General features: G+C 37.6%; 1 protein-coding gene across 1 annotated transcript; it reads right to left on the bottom strand.

Moving 5' to 3' along the window:
- Nucleotides 1-424: 424 nt before the first annotated feature.
- On the bottom strand, nucleotides 425-12,477 carry LOC149846380 (BAG family molecular chaperone regulator 4-like). Its single transcript, XM_089997965.1, has 4 exons — nucleotides 12,138-12,477; nucleotides 11,385-11,641; nucleotides 11,110-11,256; nucleotides 425-814 (listed from the first exon to the last, which is right to left on the bottom strand). Exons 1-4 carry the CDS (start codon nucleotides 12,325-12,327, stop codon nucleotides 617-619), a joined length of 792 nt encoding a protein of 263 aa, XP_089854091.1. The 5' UTR covers nucleotides 12,328-12,477; the 3' UTR covers nucleotides 425-616.
- Between the last annotated feature and the right edge of the window lie 5,171 nt (nucleotides 12,478-17,648).

The following is a 17,648-nucleotide window of genomic DNA, read 5'->3' as shown; positions in this document are numbered from 1 at the left end:
TCTTGGAGCACTGCACGCATGCTTATTGCAGGGAGCCAAGGCTAGGGCATTCACAGGCCTATTTGCTCATCCAACGTTCTACAGTATGTTCCTGTAACCAACTGCAGTGGGATTTCTATAGAAGTACGGCTGGTGTCTGATTTCTCAAGCAGTTGGCTAGTAGCCTAGTACTTGTCACATACATCCCTTGTCTCACTGGTGATCAGTGTGTTTAATACCTGTTAATGATGAAAGAGGAAGAGCTCATGAAATGTATCCCATGGTGAAGAGGCATATGCACTTTGGGGTGATGAAGACAGGTACAGAGTATCACAAAATGATTCATCACAAGATGAAGGGCAGAGGTGATGGTCAGAAATTTAATTCATGACAAATTCCAAAGGCGTCAAATATGTCTCATTTCAGAATCTTAACTGCTCTAAACTGGAAATAACCTGCATGGCTTCAAATTATAGGAATTCATATATGAACAATAATAACATCATGTTTGTTTAATGTAGGCTATGACCATAAAACATAAAGCGATTGCATGAGATTAGTAACATTGACTACATTGAGTATTTCATTAAAATCATACACCATTGAATAAACTGGATTTAGAAGTCAGTAGATAGCGTTAATCAAACTGCTCCCACTCCTGGGTTATCTTTGTTAATGATGCCATTGGACGGGGGGCACTCAGGCTTCCTACACCAGAGCCAAATGTCTCCCACTTAGTCGTCACCGAGACAGTTTTGCTACTGCTGCTGAATGGATTTGCATTCCTTGCCTTCAGCATATCAAGTGTCTCCACAAAGTTCTGCACTCTGCGCACCTGAGGGAAAGTTACAAGTAAAAAGAAAGGAGATGAGTTGAGAAAGGCCATCTCATCAGTCATCACAAGTCATAACTCTCATGTAGAGACCATGCAGATTAAACTTCTCTCAGTAAATAACGATTCGTCGACTCATGAATAGCCCATGACACAAGGAACAACCCTCACCAACTTCCATTCATGGTTTCTACTGCAGTAAAGATGAGTAAATTGCATTTAAGGTACTTAAGTGCCATTATCCAATACAATAAAATTAAGCTACATGTTTCTGCATGTGATATGGTGATATGAAAGAACTCTCCACATGCGTGCATCACACACGGGTGACGAGGATCTCTCTCTCTCTCTCTCTCTCTCTCTCTCTCGCACACACACACACACACACACACACAGGTCACGAGTCTCTCTCTCTAACACGGAGACACACATACATGGGCCTGCACATGCACATCAATTATCCTTACCCCTTCTGATGGACTACAATTATTCTAGAAAATTATCAAACCAATTTATGCAATCCCAACCAAAATCTGCAATACAATTCAGAATAATTTGTTCTTGAAAAAACATATAAGACGACACAAAATTGATAAATTAGACTAATAAAGTGATACGAGTAAAAATTACTTTTACAAATGCTTCTTCAAAACATAAATTCTTATTTTTATTTAAAATTCAAGCATTCCCTTTAGAAATTCTGGATATGGAAGTAAAAAATATCAAATATGAGCATATATATTAATATGATAAATAAAATACAGGCAATAGGAATGGTACAGTCCAGCAGCAGGAGCAGCCATGTAATGGTCACTCTCACATAGAGAGGAGTAAACAAACTCATTAGGGTCAGTGTGAAGCCACAGCATTAAGTATTCATTGTGAGGTATGCTAAAAGTCACACACATGGATGCAGACACATGACCTCTATAAACATACAAGCAGGCGTGCATGTGCAACCATCTAATGCAGACACATTATCTCTGCATAGACACACACATAGGCACACAGGTACGGACATTTCTTTTGAATTCTTGTGTGCTCAAATCTTTTCAGAATAGGAAAAAACTCCAAATATCATGATAAAGCCAATAATATCAGAATATTATCATGTTATTTTCTTCAATTTTTTTTTTAAATTTCTTATCGTTAAGAGAATCTGATAGTTCTTTATGAGAAAACCACCTGTTTTTTTAATTCTCTAAAAGAAAAACTTAGCTGATTTTGTTGCCTAGTCCCCAATCCTCAATAAGATGCAGGCATGGTCCAGCTATTTCAATTTCCTAGTAAGCCCTTTGGTGTTGAACGCAAGCTTGGACCATCCCAATTTGGTTTGCAGACCTACTTATTAGTGCTATCTCATTTGCATGTAAAAGTGACATTGATCTATTTATTTTTCCTTTGTTTTAATTGATTCCCTTCCAACACTTCATCTATTTTAAGCTGATCTTAGCTCACTTTATGTTTTTGTGTAGCTTGGGTGCTACATGAGATGACATTGATTCGCTTAAGTTGAAAATTTCGTTGTTCTAAGTCCAGATGGCTCAAAAATATTAAACCGAACTTATTTTGTGAAAAAAGTTCAATAGAATGTCTTAGGGCATGATCTGATGTTTAACTTCAAAAAGTAAATTTGAAAGCACGAAAGGGAGAAAATTTTGGGAATGGTAATACGGATTCGTGGTGGCTCCTACTAGAGGGTTTTAAGTTTATGGTTTTAACTGCTTTACTAATTTGAAAACTTGAAATATTGCCTCCGAACAAGTTCATTCTCTAAGGTATGATTTTATTTTGAAAATTGACGAAAATATGATGATTTTTATGTTGGTAAATTACCCTTGACGCCTTAAATAGGTACATGTACCCCTTTAATATCACACTGTTTTGACATCAGTTCACCTGGGGTCTTCTATTACCTAGTGAGGTTAGCCCTTCATCTTATTTATTTTGAAAATCCTGAGCAACTCGTTCAATAGTTAGTCTACTAGATCATGTGTGTTACCAACTTACCATGGACATGACCTAGATTTCAAAGTTTTTCCCTATAGTGGGTATCATGCAAGTGAAAGAGTACCAAACTTCGGCTTGACTAGCTAACAAGCTGGTATTTGCCCGATCCAAATTCCCAAAATTATGCTTAGTTATCATGTTAAAATAACTAATACGCCCACACATCATCAACAAAGCTAATGAATTATAGGCAAATGTTTTACCATGTACTTGCCTGAAGTGCATTTCTTTCTCATAGCTGAGTGCAGGAATGTGCAACTCTACGGACCAAGTTCACTTTTAACTAGCAAGATGGTTGATAAATTAATTCCAAAATCTAATTCAAGCTATCACAGAAATCCATTCTTTTTTGAAGAACAAAGTGATATCATATAATTATTCCATAAACATGAAACAATTTGAAGGCACAGAAGACTACTAGCATGAAACCCCTAGCAAAATATAGTCTTTGTAAAGCAGTCTTAAGTGGTCTACATGGAAACAGTCATGCCACATGGGAAGGAAAAATAAGTTGTAGGCTCTCCATGTTACATGGACACTTCACCTAGGGTGAAGTGTCTGTGTCGGACACTTCCCGACACCAACACTCCTGGACACGGAACCGACACACCGTTTTTAAAATTAGGAGTGTACAAAAATTTGAACATGCGTGTCGAGTGTCTGACACCTTAAAAGGTGTCTCGAGTGTCATGTCCAACAAGTATCCTACCCGTATTCAGTGTTGGGTATTATAGACACGTGTGTCCAGCTTTGTAGACACTTCCATGTTAAAGTTGGAAGATACTTACCTAGGAAGAATCCATCATGCATCAAGCATCTGACACTTCGAGAGCAGTGAAAACTTCACTGAAAGTGCACTCGTTATATGTTGTGCTTTGATCTTCTGAACACTATCATAAAAAAAATGCTATATTTACATGTTCCTTGCTCTTTTTACTCACCGTATGTAACCCATCCACATCCTTGATGCCTTTGTATTCCTATAGCTGACACACTCTAATATTTTTTCTTCTAAATGCCAAGTAACAGAGCTATGCGCTCTCTCTCTCTCTCTCTCTCTCTCTCTCTCTCTCTCTCTCTCTCTCTCTCTCTCTCTCTCTCACACACACACACACACACACACACACACAACACACACACAACACACACACAACAAGCTGCCAACTGCAACGGAAAACTTTTCATAGGTGAAAAAATTTCCTTGTCAATTTTCACCACCCCCCATCCTAACCAAACACTTTTTAACTACTTTCTAAGGGTTGCAGCTATGCCCTGACCAGTTGAACAAAGAGATGCAAAGTGGCACGGATCTTTATCCCATCCAATCCGACTAAAGGTATTTCAAGCACATTCTACTTTCTCAGGGTTGCAACCATCCCCTCAGCGATTGAACAGAGGGATGAAAGTGGGTCGGATTTTTATCCCATCCCATCTGATGGAAGCTATTTGGAGTAGATACGATCCAAAAAAATTACAATATTCAGACTCATTTTATCTATTTCACATCAACACTCTAATCCGACAAAAGCTGTTTGGAGCACATATGATCCAAAGAAATAATATCCCTTTTATAAAGAGCTGGCATTCAGATCAAATAATGACAATGGGTCGGGTTTGACCCAGACCCGACCAGTACCAAACCCTATAGGCTCAGGGTTTGGTGATAAATAAGAAGGCCCGATTAGAATCTGTGTCGGACCCGAAAGGTCTGATTACTATATGGATCTGGGTATGGTTTGTGAAATTTCACAACTGACCCAAGCCTGACCCGAGTTCTGATTAAGATCAGCAATTTTTTAATGTAAAAGTGATAAAAACATTATTTTATCAGGTATTGTCTGGGTCTGGTTCATGTAATCCTTATAGGATCCGGGTATGGTTTCTCTTATGGTGGGTCCTATTAGACTCTGGTCCGGATCTGGTACCATCATCTTAAATGAGGCATCAAGCATTTGTTTTGACATTTTGTACTCAAAATCTTACATGTTCATATTACATCATTGACATTTGTGTAAATCATCAAGGATTAGAATGCAAATGAGAAAGGAATATGCATTTTATATTTTATGGTTTTGTTTGCAACTTTGCATAATTATTTAAATCTCTCTCTCTCTCATATATATATATATATATATAGCCATGTCCAAGTGTCTAGTTTTTTAAGACCCATCATGCCCGACACTTCTTCCTGTGTCAGCATCCAAGTAACATAGTAGGCTCTTCTAGTTGTCAAATGTCATATAAAAGGAATTGATTACACTAAATCCTTTGTTTCCATGTCTAGGTATTACCCAATTCTTGTTGTTTTCTCAGCTGCTACAAAACTAATCCAGTTACTACAGTACTACATAAGATGCAAAGAATGCCTTTTTGAATGGTCAAATGAGTAGAGAAGTATTCTTCAGATAGCCCCAAAAAGTAGACTTGGAGGAGAAACAAATATAATCTTAGAATAAAAAATATGGCCTTAAACAACCTTCAAAAGCACAAATTCAGGAGTGCACAACAATTAAAATTAGCATCAGAAAGGAAAACTATAAAACATTTATAAAGCAAGATGAAGGCAAAATAGCTGCCTTAGTTTTCCACCTATTTGGATTATATAATATTTGGAGAGACTGTTCAAAATTCATGGACAATTGGAAAGCCTGCCAGATGCAATATTTGGTATAAATAGTCTAGGATTTTCAGATATTTCTTTAGGCCTGGTTGGCTGCTCGAGTTCAAAAAAAAAATCCTTAGACCTACTTAATTAGTTGAGCCTTGATGCGAGACATGATACACCAATATAAAGGTGGAATATCGCAAATTATGTATGGTGCCTAGTTAAGGTTTATAGGAAATTTTTTCTTTGATTAGCCAAGCTGCAGGATAGAAACAAAACAAGACTTCTTAATTTTGTATGTTTAGCCAATTCATGCAGTCTCCTAAGCAAGCACTCATGGAAGATTGTTCACAAGCTTTTCTTTTTCTTCTTTTTTATGCTTAAAGGGATCTAGGCATAGTCAATTTTGCTAGGAATGTACATGTATGAACTTAGAAATACTCAGATGTTGATCAGTTTGAAATTTATCCAGAAAGAGAATCCATTATTGATTATTCAAATTTGTTGCTGGTGGTATAAGAATTACAAGAAATGATTTAAAAATAAAAATTGCAATCTTGTATAGTTTATAAGTTTTCGTGCTAGAGAACTGGTTCAATGAAAATAGAGAACCATGTCTCTTTCCCTCTCTATCCCCGTACAAGTATCATGGCTTCAAGGCCATTGCTTCCATTTTGTAGACACTGTTTCACACACACACACAATAATAATAATAATAACAATAATAGTAGTAGTAGTAATAATAATTGTTATTATTATTATTATAAAGGAAAAAGAGATAGATAATACTTTCAAATTTCAAACAATCGGACATCCAAGCTAGAATGGCCCTAAGGTATAGAATAGACAGGAACAAATTGCTGCAAACCCTCCATTTCTGCCCTAAACTGGACTCAGTTAACCCTAACCAACTCCAGTTTTATCTTTATTATATACATAAATATGTAAACAGACACACACACACACACACACACACACATATATATATGAAACAGATGTTTCTCACCCTTCACACTTGCACTTGCACCCACACTTATGTGACTTAGCTGATCATTCTTAACACTTAGAGACTAATGGAAGGAAGCAGGTTATAAAACCTGTTTGAAACTGTTACTGAACAGTTTTTTCCATGCCATGAACGAATAGAATACAGATGGTAAACTAGGGTGTACACAGATAGTAAACTAGGCATGGGATAATCCATAAAGCACTTGACCATGGTTGAACTTCATAAGCCTACTTGTGCAATCAGCATTTGTTTACAAGCAACCTACTTTCATATATGATCCACAAAGTTCAGAAGTAATCAAGTTTTCATGACTGAAGATCATGTGCATAAATTGCAATTGGATTTCAAGAAATAATTCCTCTCATCACCAACTTTAGCTATATGAAAAAGATAAAATCCATCAAGCCTGTTAACTCTAATTATTATGTTATCACAGCAAGATAGAATGGAAATGTTTAACATAAAGAAAGTTCATCCAAAGCAATTCCACAACACAAAACACTTCTATATCTTTCTAGCGTCCTGCCATCAGTGGGTTTTGAAGCTTTTTACAAACTTGGTATTATGTTTAGTTATTATAGTGCCTGCATATGCAAGTTATTCTAGGGGTATCCATAGAGCACATCAACCGTCTCATCAAATACTCTAATATGACACAACTAGAAATAATGTAGTTCTATGGATTATAACAGATAAAGTAAATGTTTTCACTAAAGATGCAAACTATATCAAAATCAGCCAAGAGTTAGAAATGCAAGACATAGCATCTTCATTCCACAACCCATTCGTTTCAGCAACAAAGTCATACAACAACAACAACAACAACTACGCCTTCATCCCAAAACAATTGGGGTCAGCGATATGAACCAAAAAAGAAATTCATTTTGGGTCTTCCACATGAATCCTTTTCCTCCAATCATTTCTATCCAACGCCATGTCCTCGGTGAGGTTCAAAGCATTCATATCCTTTCCTATCATCTCCATCCAAGTCTTCCTAGGCCTACCCCGACCTCTTTTAACTAATATATTTTCCCATTTCTCCAACCTTCTAACTGGAGCATCATTAGGCCTTCGCCGAATATGTCCAAACCACCGTAAACGATTCTCTCGCATCTTATTTTCAATGGGTGCAACACCTACCTTCTTACGTATCTCTTCGTTCCGAATCTTATCTTTTATTGTATTTCCACACATCCATCTAAGCATCCGCATCTCAGCTACACTCATTTTTTGAATATGATGTCTCTTGGCAGCCCAACATTCCGTACCATATAGTAAAGCGGGTCTAATAGTCGTCCTATAAAACTTTCCCTTCAACCGCAATGGCATTCTACGATCGCACAGCACTCCAGTAGCACTTTTCCATTTCATCCACCCAACCTTTATCCTATGATTTACATCTCCATCAATTTCTCCATACTTTTGAATGATGGATCCCAAATATTTGAAATAATCATTCACCGGTATATCTTGCTCACCAAGCTTCACTACACTCCCATCACTACTTCGTTGCTTACTAAACCGACATTCCATATATTCAGTCTTACTCTTACTCAACTTAAAACCTCTAGCTTCCAATGTCTGTCTCCATAATTCTAACTTAGCATTAACCCCAGCTCTAGACTCATCAATCAAAACAATATCATCAGCAAACAACATACACCACGGTACATTTTCTTGAATTGATCTCGTAAGCTCATCCATCACTATCGCAAATAGGAAAGGGCTTAAAGCAGATCCTTGATGTAACCCAACCGTTATCGGAAAATTGGTAGTCACCCCTCCACAAGTGCGGACATTGGTTACTACTCCTTCATACATATCTTTAATTATACTAATGTACTTGAGAGAAACACCTTTCTTCATCATTGTCCACCAGAGAACGTCCCTAGGTACTCTATCGTATGCCTTCTCTAAATCAATAAAAACCATATGCAAATCTTTGTTCCTCTCTCTATATCTTTCAATAAGTTGTCTAAGAAGATGTATAGCTTCCATAGTTTATCTTCCAGGCATAAAACCAAATTGATTCTCCGATACCATGACAACCTTCCTCAACCTAGACTCAATCACCCTCTCCCAAAGTTTCATAGTATGACTCATGAGTTTTATACCACGATAGTTTGTGCAATCTTGTATATCACCCTTATTCTTATATAAAGGCACCAAAGTACTCTTCCTCCACTCATTAGGCATCTTATTTGTTCGCCAAATCAAGTTAAAAAGATTTGTCAACCATTCTAAACCTTTCTCTCCCAAGCATTTCCAAGCCTCGATAGGTATACCATCTGGGCCAACTGCCCTTCTTGATTTCATTTTCTTCAAAGCCTCTGCAATTTCTTTCTTTTGAATCTTGCGCATGAAGTCACGATTTATCTCATGAAAAGGAATGGAGAAGTCTCCAAGATCTTGAGCATGACTATCATTAAATAGCTTATCAAAATAATCTTTCCATCTCTCCTTAATCTCCTCATCTTTGACTAAAACCCTTTGCGTTTCATCTTTGATACATCTAACCATACCCAAATCCTTCGATTTCCTATCTCTCATCTTTGCAAGCCTATAAATATCCTTCTCGCCTTCTTTGGTATCCAACTTGTCATAAACCTCCTTATATACCTTAGCCCTCGCGTTTCGAACAACTTTTTTAGCTTCCTTCTTTGCTATCATATACTTCTCCAAATTCTCATTATCACGACTCTTACTTAGATTTCTATAACACTCTCTTTTAACCTTAATAGCTAATTTGACATCCTCGTTCCACCATGATGTATCCTTACCTAGTGGTGCACCGCCTTTAGACTCACCCAATACCTCCTTAGCTACTTTTCTCATACCACCCGCTATCTTATTCCACATAGATTCTGAATCCTCCTCGAGACACCAATCAACTTCCTTAACTACCTGCTCTACAAACATTCCTTGTTTAGCTCCTTTCAGTGCCCACCACTTAATTCTAGGATCTATCCTATGTCTATCCCTTTTGCGGCATTGTCTAATTCTAAGATCTAAAATTAAGACTTTATGTTGTGTAGCTACACTTTCTCCTGGTATAACCTTACAATCGATGCAACAACCCCTATCTCTCTTTCTAAGTAGGAAAAAATCTATCTGACTCGTATTAACCCCACTTTTAAAAGTTACTAGGTGAGACTCCCTCTTCCTAAACCAAGTGTTTGCTAAGATCATATCATAGGACAAACAAAAATCTAAAATCCTTTCTCCACTTTCATTTCTTTCTCCTATACCATAGCCTCCATGGATATTCTCAAATCCATCCCTACTAATGCCTACATGTCCATTAAGGTCACCGCCGATGAAAAGCTTTTCTCCATAAGATGTCTCTTGTACTACTCCATCTAAATCTTCCCAAAATTGATGCTTAATGGAATCATCTAAACCTACTTGAGGTGCATAAACACTAATAATATTAATAATATCCGTACCTAATACTAATTTAATAAGTAAAATTCTATCACCCTTCCTACGGACCTCAACTACATTATCTATAAACTGACGACTCATAACAATCCCTACTCCATTCCTATTCCTATTTATTCCTGTATACCAAATCTTATATCCCCAAGGTTCTATCACTTTAGCTTTCTCACCTACCCATTTGGTCTCTTGAAGACATAAAATATCAATCTTTCTCCTACACATAACATCTACTAACTCTACCAACTTACCAGTCATAAAAACTTATAATTAATTTCAATTAACTGTAGCTACACACCAAGAATTAGAACACTAGAATTGCAAGTTAAATACAGGAAGCAGTGAAAATGGTGGGCATAAGTTATGATATTGTGCTATTTATCATCAACTTCTTAATGGTTTTCCACCATGTTTCAATATGTCCCGACATAATATATTTTCATAATGATGGGAGAGGACATCCAAGATGCCTGTCTTGAATAATTCTAGAGATTAATATGCAAGTTTCATCATGTTGCCTAAGGAATCTTGTCTTTAAAAGTCCGTGAAAAGTGAACTATCTAGGAAACTTCCTGGTAAAAACACTTGCACATTCAGCAACAAAGACATAGAAGGGCTAAAATATATGTTTGACCAAACAAAAGGGTTGTAGTAATCAACTGCTGTTAGTAACATATTCATGAACTTATAACTGATAAAAGAAACTGAAAGCAAGAAAACTAAGATGCAGAAAGGATCAACTTATGTTGCTTGCAATGTCATGTACGACATGAAATCTTCTCCAAGAAAAGACCTACTCAAAGTTAATTTTCTCACCTTGCCATGATCTTCATTAAAAAAATATCTCTTATAGATAAGGAAATGTAGAATCGGATATTGCATAACTAGCAAGACGAAAATTTTTAAGACATATAAACACACATTAAGCCATATAACATCATATGCCAAGTTATGGGGTTAAGATATCCTTTCTAAAACTGATCTTGGCAAATGTCAGAAGTCATGCCTCATTCCAGCAACTTTTCAAAAGCTATAGACCATATTCCAGCAAATTGGACCTTCCATGACCAACATAAACGGGCATAGAAAAATTAAATGCCGCTAATAATGATGAGGAAAAGAACACAGACTGACTTAAGAGAAAGGAAGTTCAGATTAATTATAATACCATTCAAGTATTGTTGGCACCAAGTAGCAAAGAGACCATAAATGTTGGTGCAATTTTCAGGAGATTACCTCTATTCTTCGATGCACTTTGGCTTCTCCTTCAGCCTGAATACTATCCAACTTCAATAATCGCATCATGAACATTTCCGTCAACACAACAAATTCCTTATCAGCCACCTTCCTGCCACTGCGTACAGCGCCTTCCAAGGCTGACACCTTGAATAACAACTCAAACCATAAGAAAACATTGCTAAGCACCAATATCAAACAAAAAAACCAAACACATTAACTCCCTTTTCTAAAACATGGAGGAATTTTCAGGAATCGTGACAAAGAATTGCTACCTTCTCCGAGAGCTTATCGACTTCTGCTCTAACTTGACCAACGGCTTCACAGGCCTTGGAAATCCCTTGATCCTTCTTCATCTGTTCCAATTTCCTCTCTTTGCTTGCAGGGTCCTCCAAAAGTATCACCTTTGACATCTCCTTAACACCAACCATGTGCAAGCACTCATGGTTATCTTTTTCTTTACCTCTGAATAAGAGCCTCTGTTCTTGAGGCTCTAATCCTGTCTCCTGGGCAACCAGCTTCTTCAAATCTCCTTCATTTGATTAAAAACGAGAAGGAAACAGAAAATAACGAAAATACCCCACAAATTGCAATCAAACAAAAAAAGGGATCTAATCAGGATATACGCATCAATCAACAGATATAAAAAACAAGAAAAAAACAATGGTTTCCAAATTCCCTTAGTATGTAATTCAAGTGGAGAAAATGACAAATACCAACATGTTATAAGTTCATATGCAAACAAGAAAAGCGTACTCACCAACCTATCCATCCCCAGAAATAAAAAAGAAAGAAAGAGAGTAAAGACAGACAATTCCCCTCACTTGGTTCAGAAGGAAAACCCCAACAAACACGAAAAAGACTATCTATCACTATAGGAATTGAACAACACACTTGACAGAAAGAAAAAAGGAGAAAATATAAATGGAGATAATGAAAACTACCCACAAATCAAAAAATACAAACAACCAAGTTGTGCTCATCAATCAATCTACAGACACCAAAAAAAAAAGGGTTGTTTCTTATACCAAAATTAGCCTGAGCGGATATGCTAATCTCATGTTGGTAAGAGCCATGAGAGACCTTGATCCTGATCAGAGGCCCAAAAGGCAGCGCCCCATCATCCCTCTTCTGCACAAGCATTCCTCCTGGCCTTAATTCCCAGTCTATGTCTTCACCAGCTTTCTCAGAAACTCCTCTGGGTTTCAATCTGTGCATACTGGATTAATGTTCTCAATCACCCAACAAAGAAATAAAAAGAAAGAAAGAAACACCAGCCCAACAAGAGGATGTGGAAAGGGAGAGGTCACAACTGAAGCTGTCTGAGAAACAGGTAGGTAGGTTTGTGCATGTGTAGCGCTTCCCACATGACATGTAAGGTATGAAAAGGTACTGTTAAAACAAATTGAGGTCTGCTATTTTCTTTTGATGGTGGTCCCCACACTTGCAGCGGAAAAAAGTGCTAGTGAAACATTTTTTTCACTGCTACAGTAGAATGTTACGTGCTTGGTGATGGATTGACTCTTTATGGCGCACCGTTATTTGTAGGAGTTGTTGGTGAAAAGATATTCCAGAGTCAAGGTCCGAGGGTGGTGGAGTAAGAGGTGGACCCGTGAACAAAGTGTAATCCGGAAGGTAGGAAGAGTCTCAATGTGCGAGGCCGGAGTGATACGCTCGGGTTTGTCAAGGCAGGCGCAGAGCCTCAAACAAACTACTGAGCAACGTACAAACGTATCTATTCCATATATATAGTGTATCGTTGGTCCGTTCTTTATTTTTTAATGAGATTTTGAGCTTTAGCATCGTTGGTGAGTACCGCTAAAGCGTCATTTAACAAAAAAAAAAACAATGTTTTTGTATTTGTTGTATAGAGATTTCGTAGGCAAAGTTAACTCTCAAGTCATGTAATGGGTAAGTACAAAGTCATTATGAAAGTTGTATGAATCATGAGTTATGTGAGTTTAAAGCATGCGTGATTATAGTAGTGCATTCTATTAGTAATCATTAGTCATTAAATGAGTCAATAGGATAAATTTTTTTACATATAAATGAGATTCATGAAAGCAACGTTAAAAATTATAAATTTATCCACGAGAGATGTGTAGAAAGAGTCCCTAATTATATATATATTATCTAACAAATTGATGCTTTTGAGTGCTTATCTAGTTTGAGTATTTCTTTGTGTGAGATTGAGAGCTCCCTCTAATATCTTGTCTTTGAGGTTGAAGTGATTGCTTTCCAAACAATAATATTGGAGTTCAAATTTTGTTGCCTAATAATGCAGTTATTTGACAAACGAGTTTGAGCTTCAATCAATAGGTTTAAAGTCTAAATTTATTGTTTTCAATTTTAAAGTTATATTTTATTTGTAAATGAGTTACATTGGGCTGAGTTCATGTATTTTGAGCTCGCTATGAGCTCGAGCTTGGCTTGGCTCGGCACATAAAATTAACCAAGTATGAACACCCTCCTCTGTTAAAATTTACCAGCTCTACTGTTATCTATCTGGGTGACAACTTGATGTAAAACTCTATATATTTAAATCCCTCTTCAAATCTGTTAATTTAAGCCGTGAATCCAGTAATGTTTACATAAGAACCGATTCCCACCAGATTACTTCACTGTTTACCAGCCCTAGCATCAATTATGAGACCCTATGTTTGCACAACTGCACTCACCAAACGCAATCAAACCTAACAGACACCAAGTACAAAATCAGGTATCAGTGCCAGTTGTAGTTATTCAAACGGAAAAATTCATTTAGAGGCCAACCTTTTGAACCTTATTCCGAAAATTGGTCTCACATACCTCTGGTTTTCTGGGAACTGCCAAACAGGGATCAACTCTCATTGTTATCTGCCAACTGTATAATTACAATAATACCATTCACAGTCAAATGATTTTAAACTATTTATCTTTTTCTTTTTTAGGAGGCTAAATGAGTTTCCCTTTTTTTTTCAATTTTAAAGGATAATATGAAAAACCAATAAAAAATAACGTCTTTTGAAATTAGGGATGGCAGTGGAAAGGGGGCAGAGGCCACCCCTGCCCCCATCTCAAAATTCTGCACTTCATCCCCACATGGGTTTTGATTTTCACCTCTATCCCCTCATCCATCAAGGCTTATATCCTCAATTCATGTCCTCCATCCCCGGTCCAAACAGAGCGAGGTGGGGTGGGGCCCCGTTTCTCCCTGATCTACTGCCATCCCTAAAGGTATTTTAGTTATTTTTACTAACGAGGATCAGAGATGAGGCGAGGCGAGAGAAAGCATAAGTCCATCCCACCTTCATCCCCGCACAAGTTTTGATTTTAACCTCAATCCCTATCTTCATCCCTGTTTTTCATGGCTTCCATCCCTGGTTCAAACGGGGCGAGGCAGGGCCAGTTTTCTCCCAGTCCACTGCCATCCCTATTTGAAATGATGAATGCCAACCTCAAGTCTCTATTTGACACCCATATCTGAAATTTCAGAAAAGTGAGACTTATTCTTGGAATTAGGAGCAACAAATTGGCCCCTAAGTAGATTTTTTCCTACTCAAAAACACCAGAATGAAGGATACTGAAATAGGTCAAAGTTGGCCTAAACTAGTCAAAACCCCATCTGAGCCAACAAATCTATAATCAAAGCATTCAAAATCAAATTGTAACCAGACCTGAACATGATGGATGTGAAAATCAAAACGCACACCTGACATGCATATAACTGATGTCCTATATCAAAGCATCACTCTCTGCCACCATCTAATCCAACTGCCAATTGCAAATAATGCTATAAATTTTACGTTCAACCCAAAAAGCCAACCACCACATGGGCTTGTCTTCAAGGCCACGCATACTTCTACATAAAACCTCCATCTCTGATAGAGATAGTTGGAAATGATTGCTTTGGCAAGTTGATGGACTTTGGATCATAGTTACTGGAAGCTTCTTGTAACATGGGAAAGCTAGCTTCAAAAAACAGAAAACTTATCACTTTCCTGAAAAAAGAAGAGAAGCTTTGGGAAACATGCTTCCAAAACATGAGAAACTCGATTTTCTTTTAGTGAGAAGCCTGCTTTCTGCTGGGTTCTCAAAATTGATTCTCTTTAGCTTTCTTGGAGATTCTCTCTCTCTCCTTATATTAATTCTCATTCACTTACCCACACTTTTGTAACAAGCTTGTGTTGGTTTAATATGGTTTTATACAAATGTTAATTGTCATTTTATATTTACTTACGCCCATGCTTCGTATTGCTTTTTATATATTTTATTTTTTATTTTTATGCACCTGCATAATTGCTTCACAACCACTTCATGCTACTTTTTAACACTGGCTTCCCCACTTCTGCTTCACGCATTGCTTGTTCATTTTCAGGTAACTATGCTTTAATTTGGACTCCCATATTTGGGAAGCACCATATCGATACCATTGGGATGAAGCTATGTCACAAGGACATGCTATTTTCGTGGCATGTCTTGGGTGAGAATTGGCAAAGAGACATGTAAACACACATACCAACAAGTACTGATAATATTGTAATAGTATTTTAAGTATTATTTCAATAAAAATACATTTTTAGCATTAAAATAGCAAAAAATCAATTTTTATTAATTAAAAATTTTTAAAAACTGTATTCCTTTGTCCTGTTTCCCAAAAATAATTCAAGTTTGAAAGTCGAACCCACATGGTGTATCCTTGTATCCTAATTTTCAAAATTAAAATTCAATTTGCGAGTCAAACCCGTGTCATGCATCCTCATGTCTACGTGTCCTCGTGACATAAGGTTGAAGTAAGACCCCCGCCCCCACCCCCGCCCCCGCCCCGGTCCACTGCCATCCCTACTGGAGGGGGCTGCTTTGCTGGTTTCCTCCCAATCCTGGCTAGATTCAAATATGCATTTGTGGGTATCTTTGGAACCGGTTGGCATTTTGGGCACACCAGAGCTTTTATCTCGACAGGTTGCTTCTCATCCTACAAACCGCTGGAGGAGGAGTGGTGTGGGTGGTTCAACATTCTGTCCTCAGTTGATCCAGACTCAAAAGTGATATTAGAATAAAATTCTATCCAAGAGAATTGTGTGGCAGTGAAAAGTTCAAGATGGGATGATTTTAGACTCCTTCGTGAAGTTTGATCAATTCACATGTATTTGGTCCCTTAAAAAATGTAACCATGTATTTGTTCATCTAGAAAAATTAGGGGACCTGGTTAATGATCGGTGTTGGAAAGTTAAACCACCATATTGATTTCCTTAACATGTTAATGTGAATTGCTTCTTCTATTGTAACTGGTTCTACCCCAGTTTTTTTTTTTATATTTACATGCAAAAACCACCCTCAGGATTAGAGACTTAGTCGATTTGCTTTCCATACTTGTCGTTGTCCTGACAGCATAAAACTATAAAGGCTTACCCCTTGCCCAAGGGAGTCGCCATGCTTTGGCTTATGCAAGGGGTGACACCCAGCTTGCCCATCCCCCACCCCGAAAAAAAAAAGACTTTTAGGGTTTCCAAGAAAAGTTTAGCTCATATTTAGAATTTGAGAGAAGTGTGGCCTATATTTACAATTAGGGGCAAAACGTTGGCCCCTAAATGGAATTTTACAAACGTTCAAATACTCCATTGATTCATTCCATCAGTCACAATCAGCCTAGGATCTCAGAGTTGAAAGTTGTTTTGACTCGAATTTTTGCATGGTTGATTTGTTTAGGTTCGACCCCTGTGTCAGATTTTTTAACATAAAATATATTTTTCAACTTATAAAATTTTGGTATTTTTAAGCCCATCAAATTTTGAATCGCTGAAAATTTTGCCACAAATTGGAATATCTGATTCAATTGCAGATCTCCACTAAACAGACCTGCACTAACTATCTAACGATTTTTATCGATCATCCCATCGTAAAAGTATTGCACCAGTTGCAAATGGGGCACATGATGGTGGGGACACTTTCGGATAAGATCTTTCATCTTTTTTTACATCTCATGAAATTGTTATCCTTCAATCTGAAAAAAACTAGTGATGACTTTTTGAAACTTGTTTTTCTTACTAATTGAGAAGTATTTCTTGAGAAACTCTCTCTGTATTCGTTCTTAAGTAGTAAACTACACCGTGTCTAATGCCTTCAGCCAATGCTTGACTTTGTCCTTGAGGGAGAAAGGGAACAAGGTCAACCTTGAGGCATCATCTCCGAAATTATTGATCTGCACCATAGAGCAGATCTCGAGAAACTCATCAAGATAATGGTAGGGGTCCTTGTTACTAAGGTCGTAAAATAAAGGTAACATCTGGATAATACTGACCTTGATCTCGAACTGGTTTGCTTCTACAAGGGGTCTAACGATGCAGGAGGTGGGAGTGTATTCAGTGGGAATGAAATACTCCTGGAGGGGATGGGTCAATTGTTGATCATCAACCATGGGGACGGATTGACGGGCTCTCCTAATGATAGACTCGGGGTCCTCTACTAGCTCAGCAAGCGGCTCTGTACCGAGCTCCCCGACGACAAGCTCGACGTCGAAGACGGCAAGCTCGACGTCGACGACGGCACCCTCCTCAAGT

Source organism: Nuphar pumila, chromosome 2 (assembly GCF_984573655.1).
Source record: "Nuphar pumila chromosome 2, dmNupPumi1.hap1.1, whole genome shotgun sequence".
In the NCBI taxonomy this organism is placed as follows: domain Eukaryota; kingdom Viridiplantae; phylum Streptophyta; class Magnoliopsida; order Nymphaeales; family Nymphaeaceae; genus Nuphar; species Nuphar pumila.
This window is presented reverse-complemented; position numbering and strand designations above follow the sequence as displayed.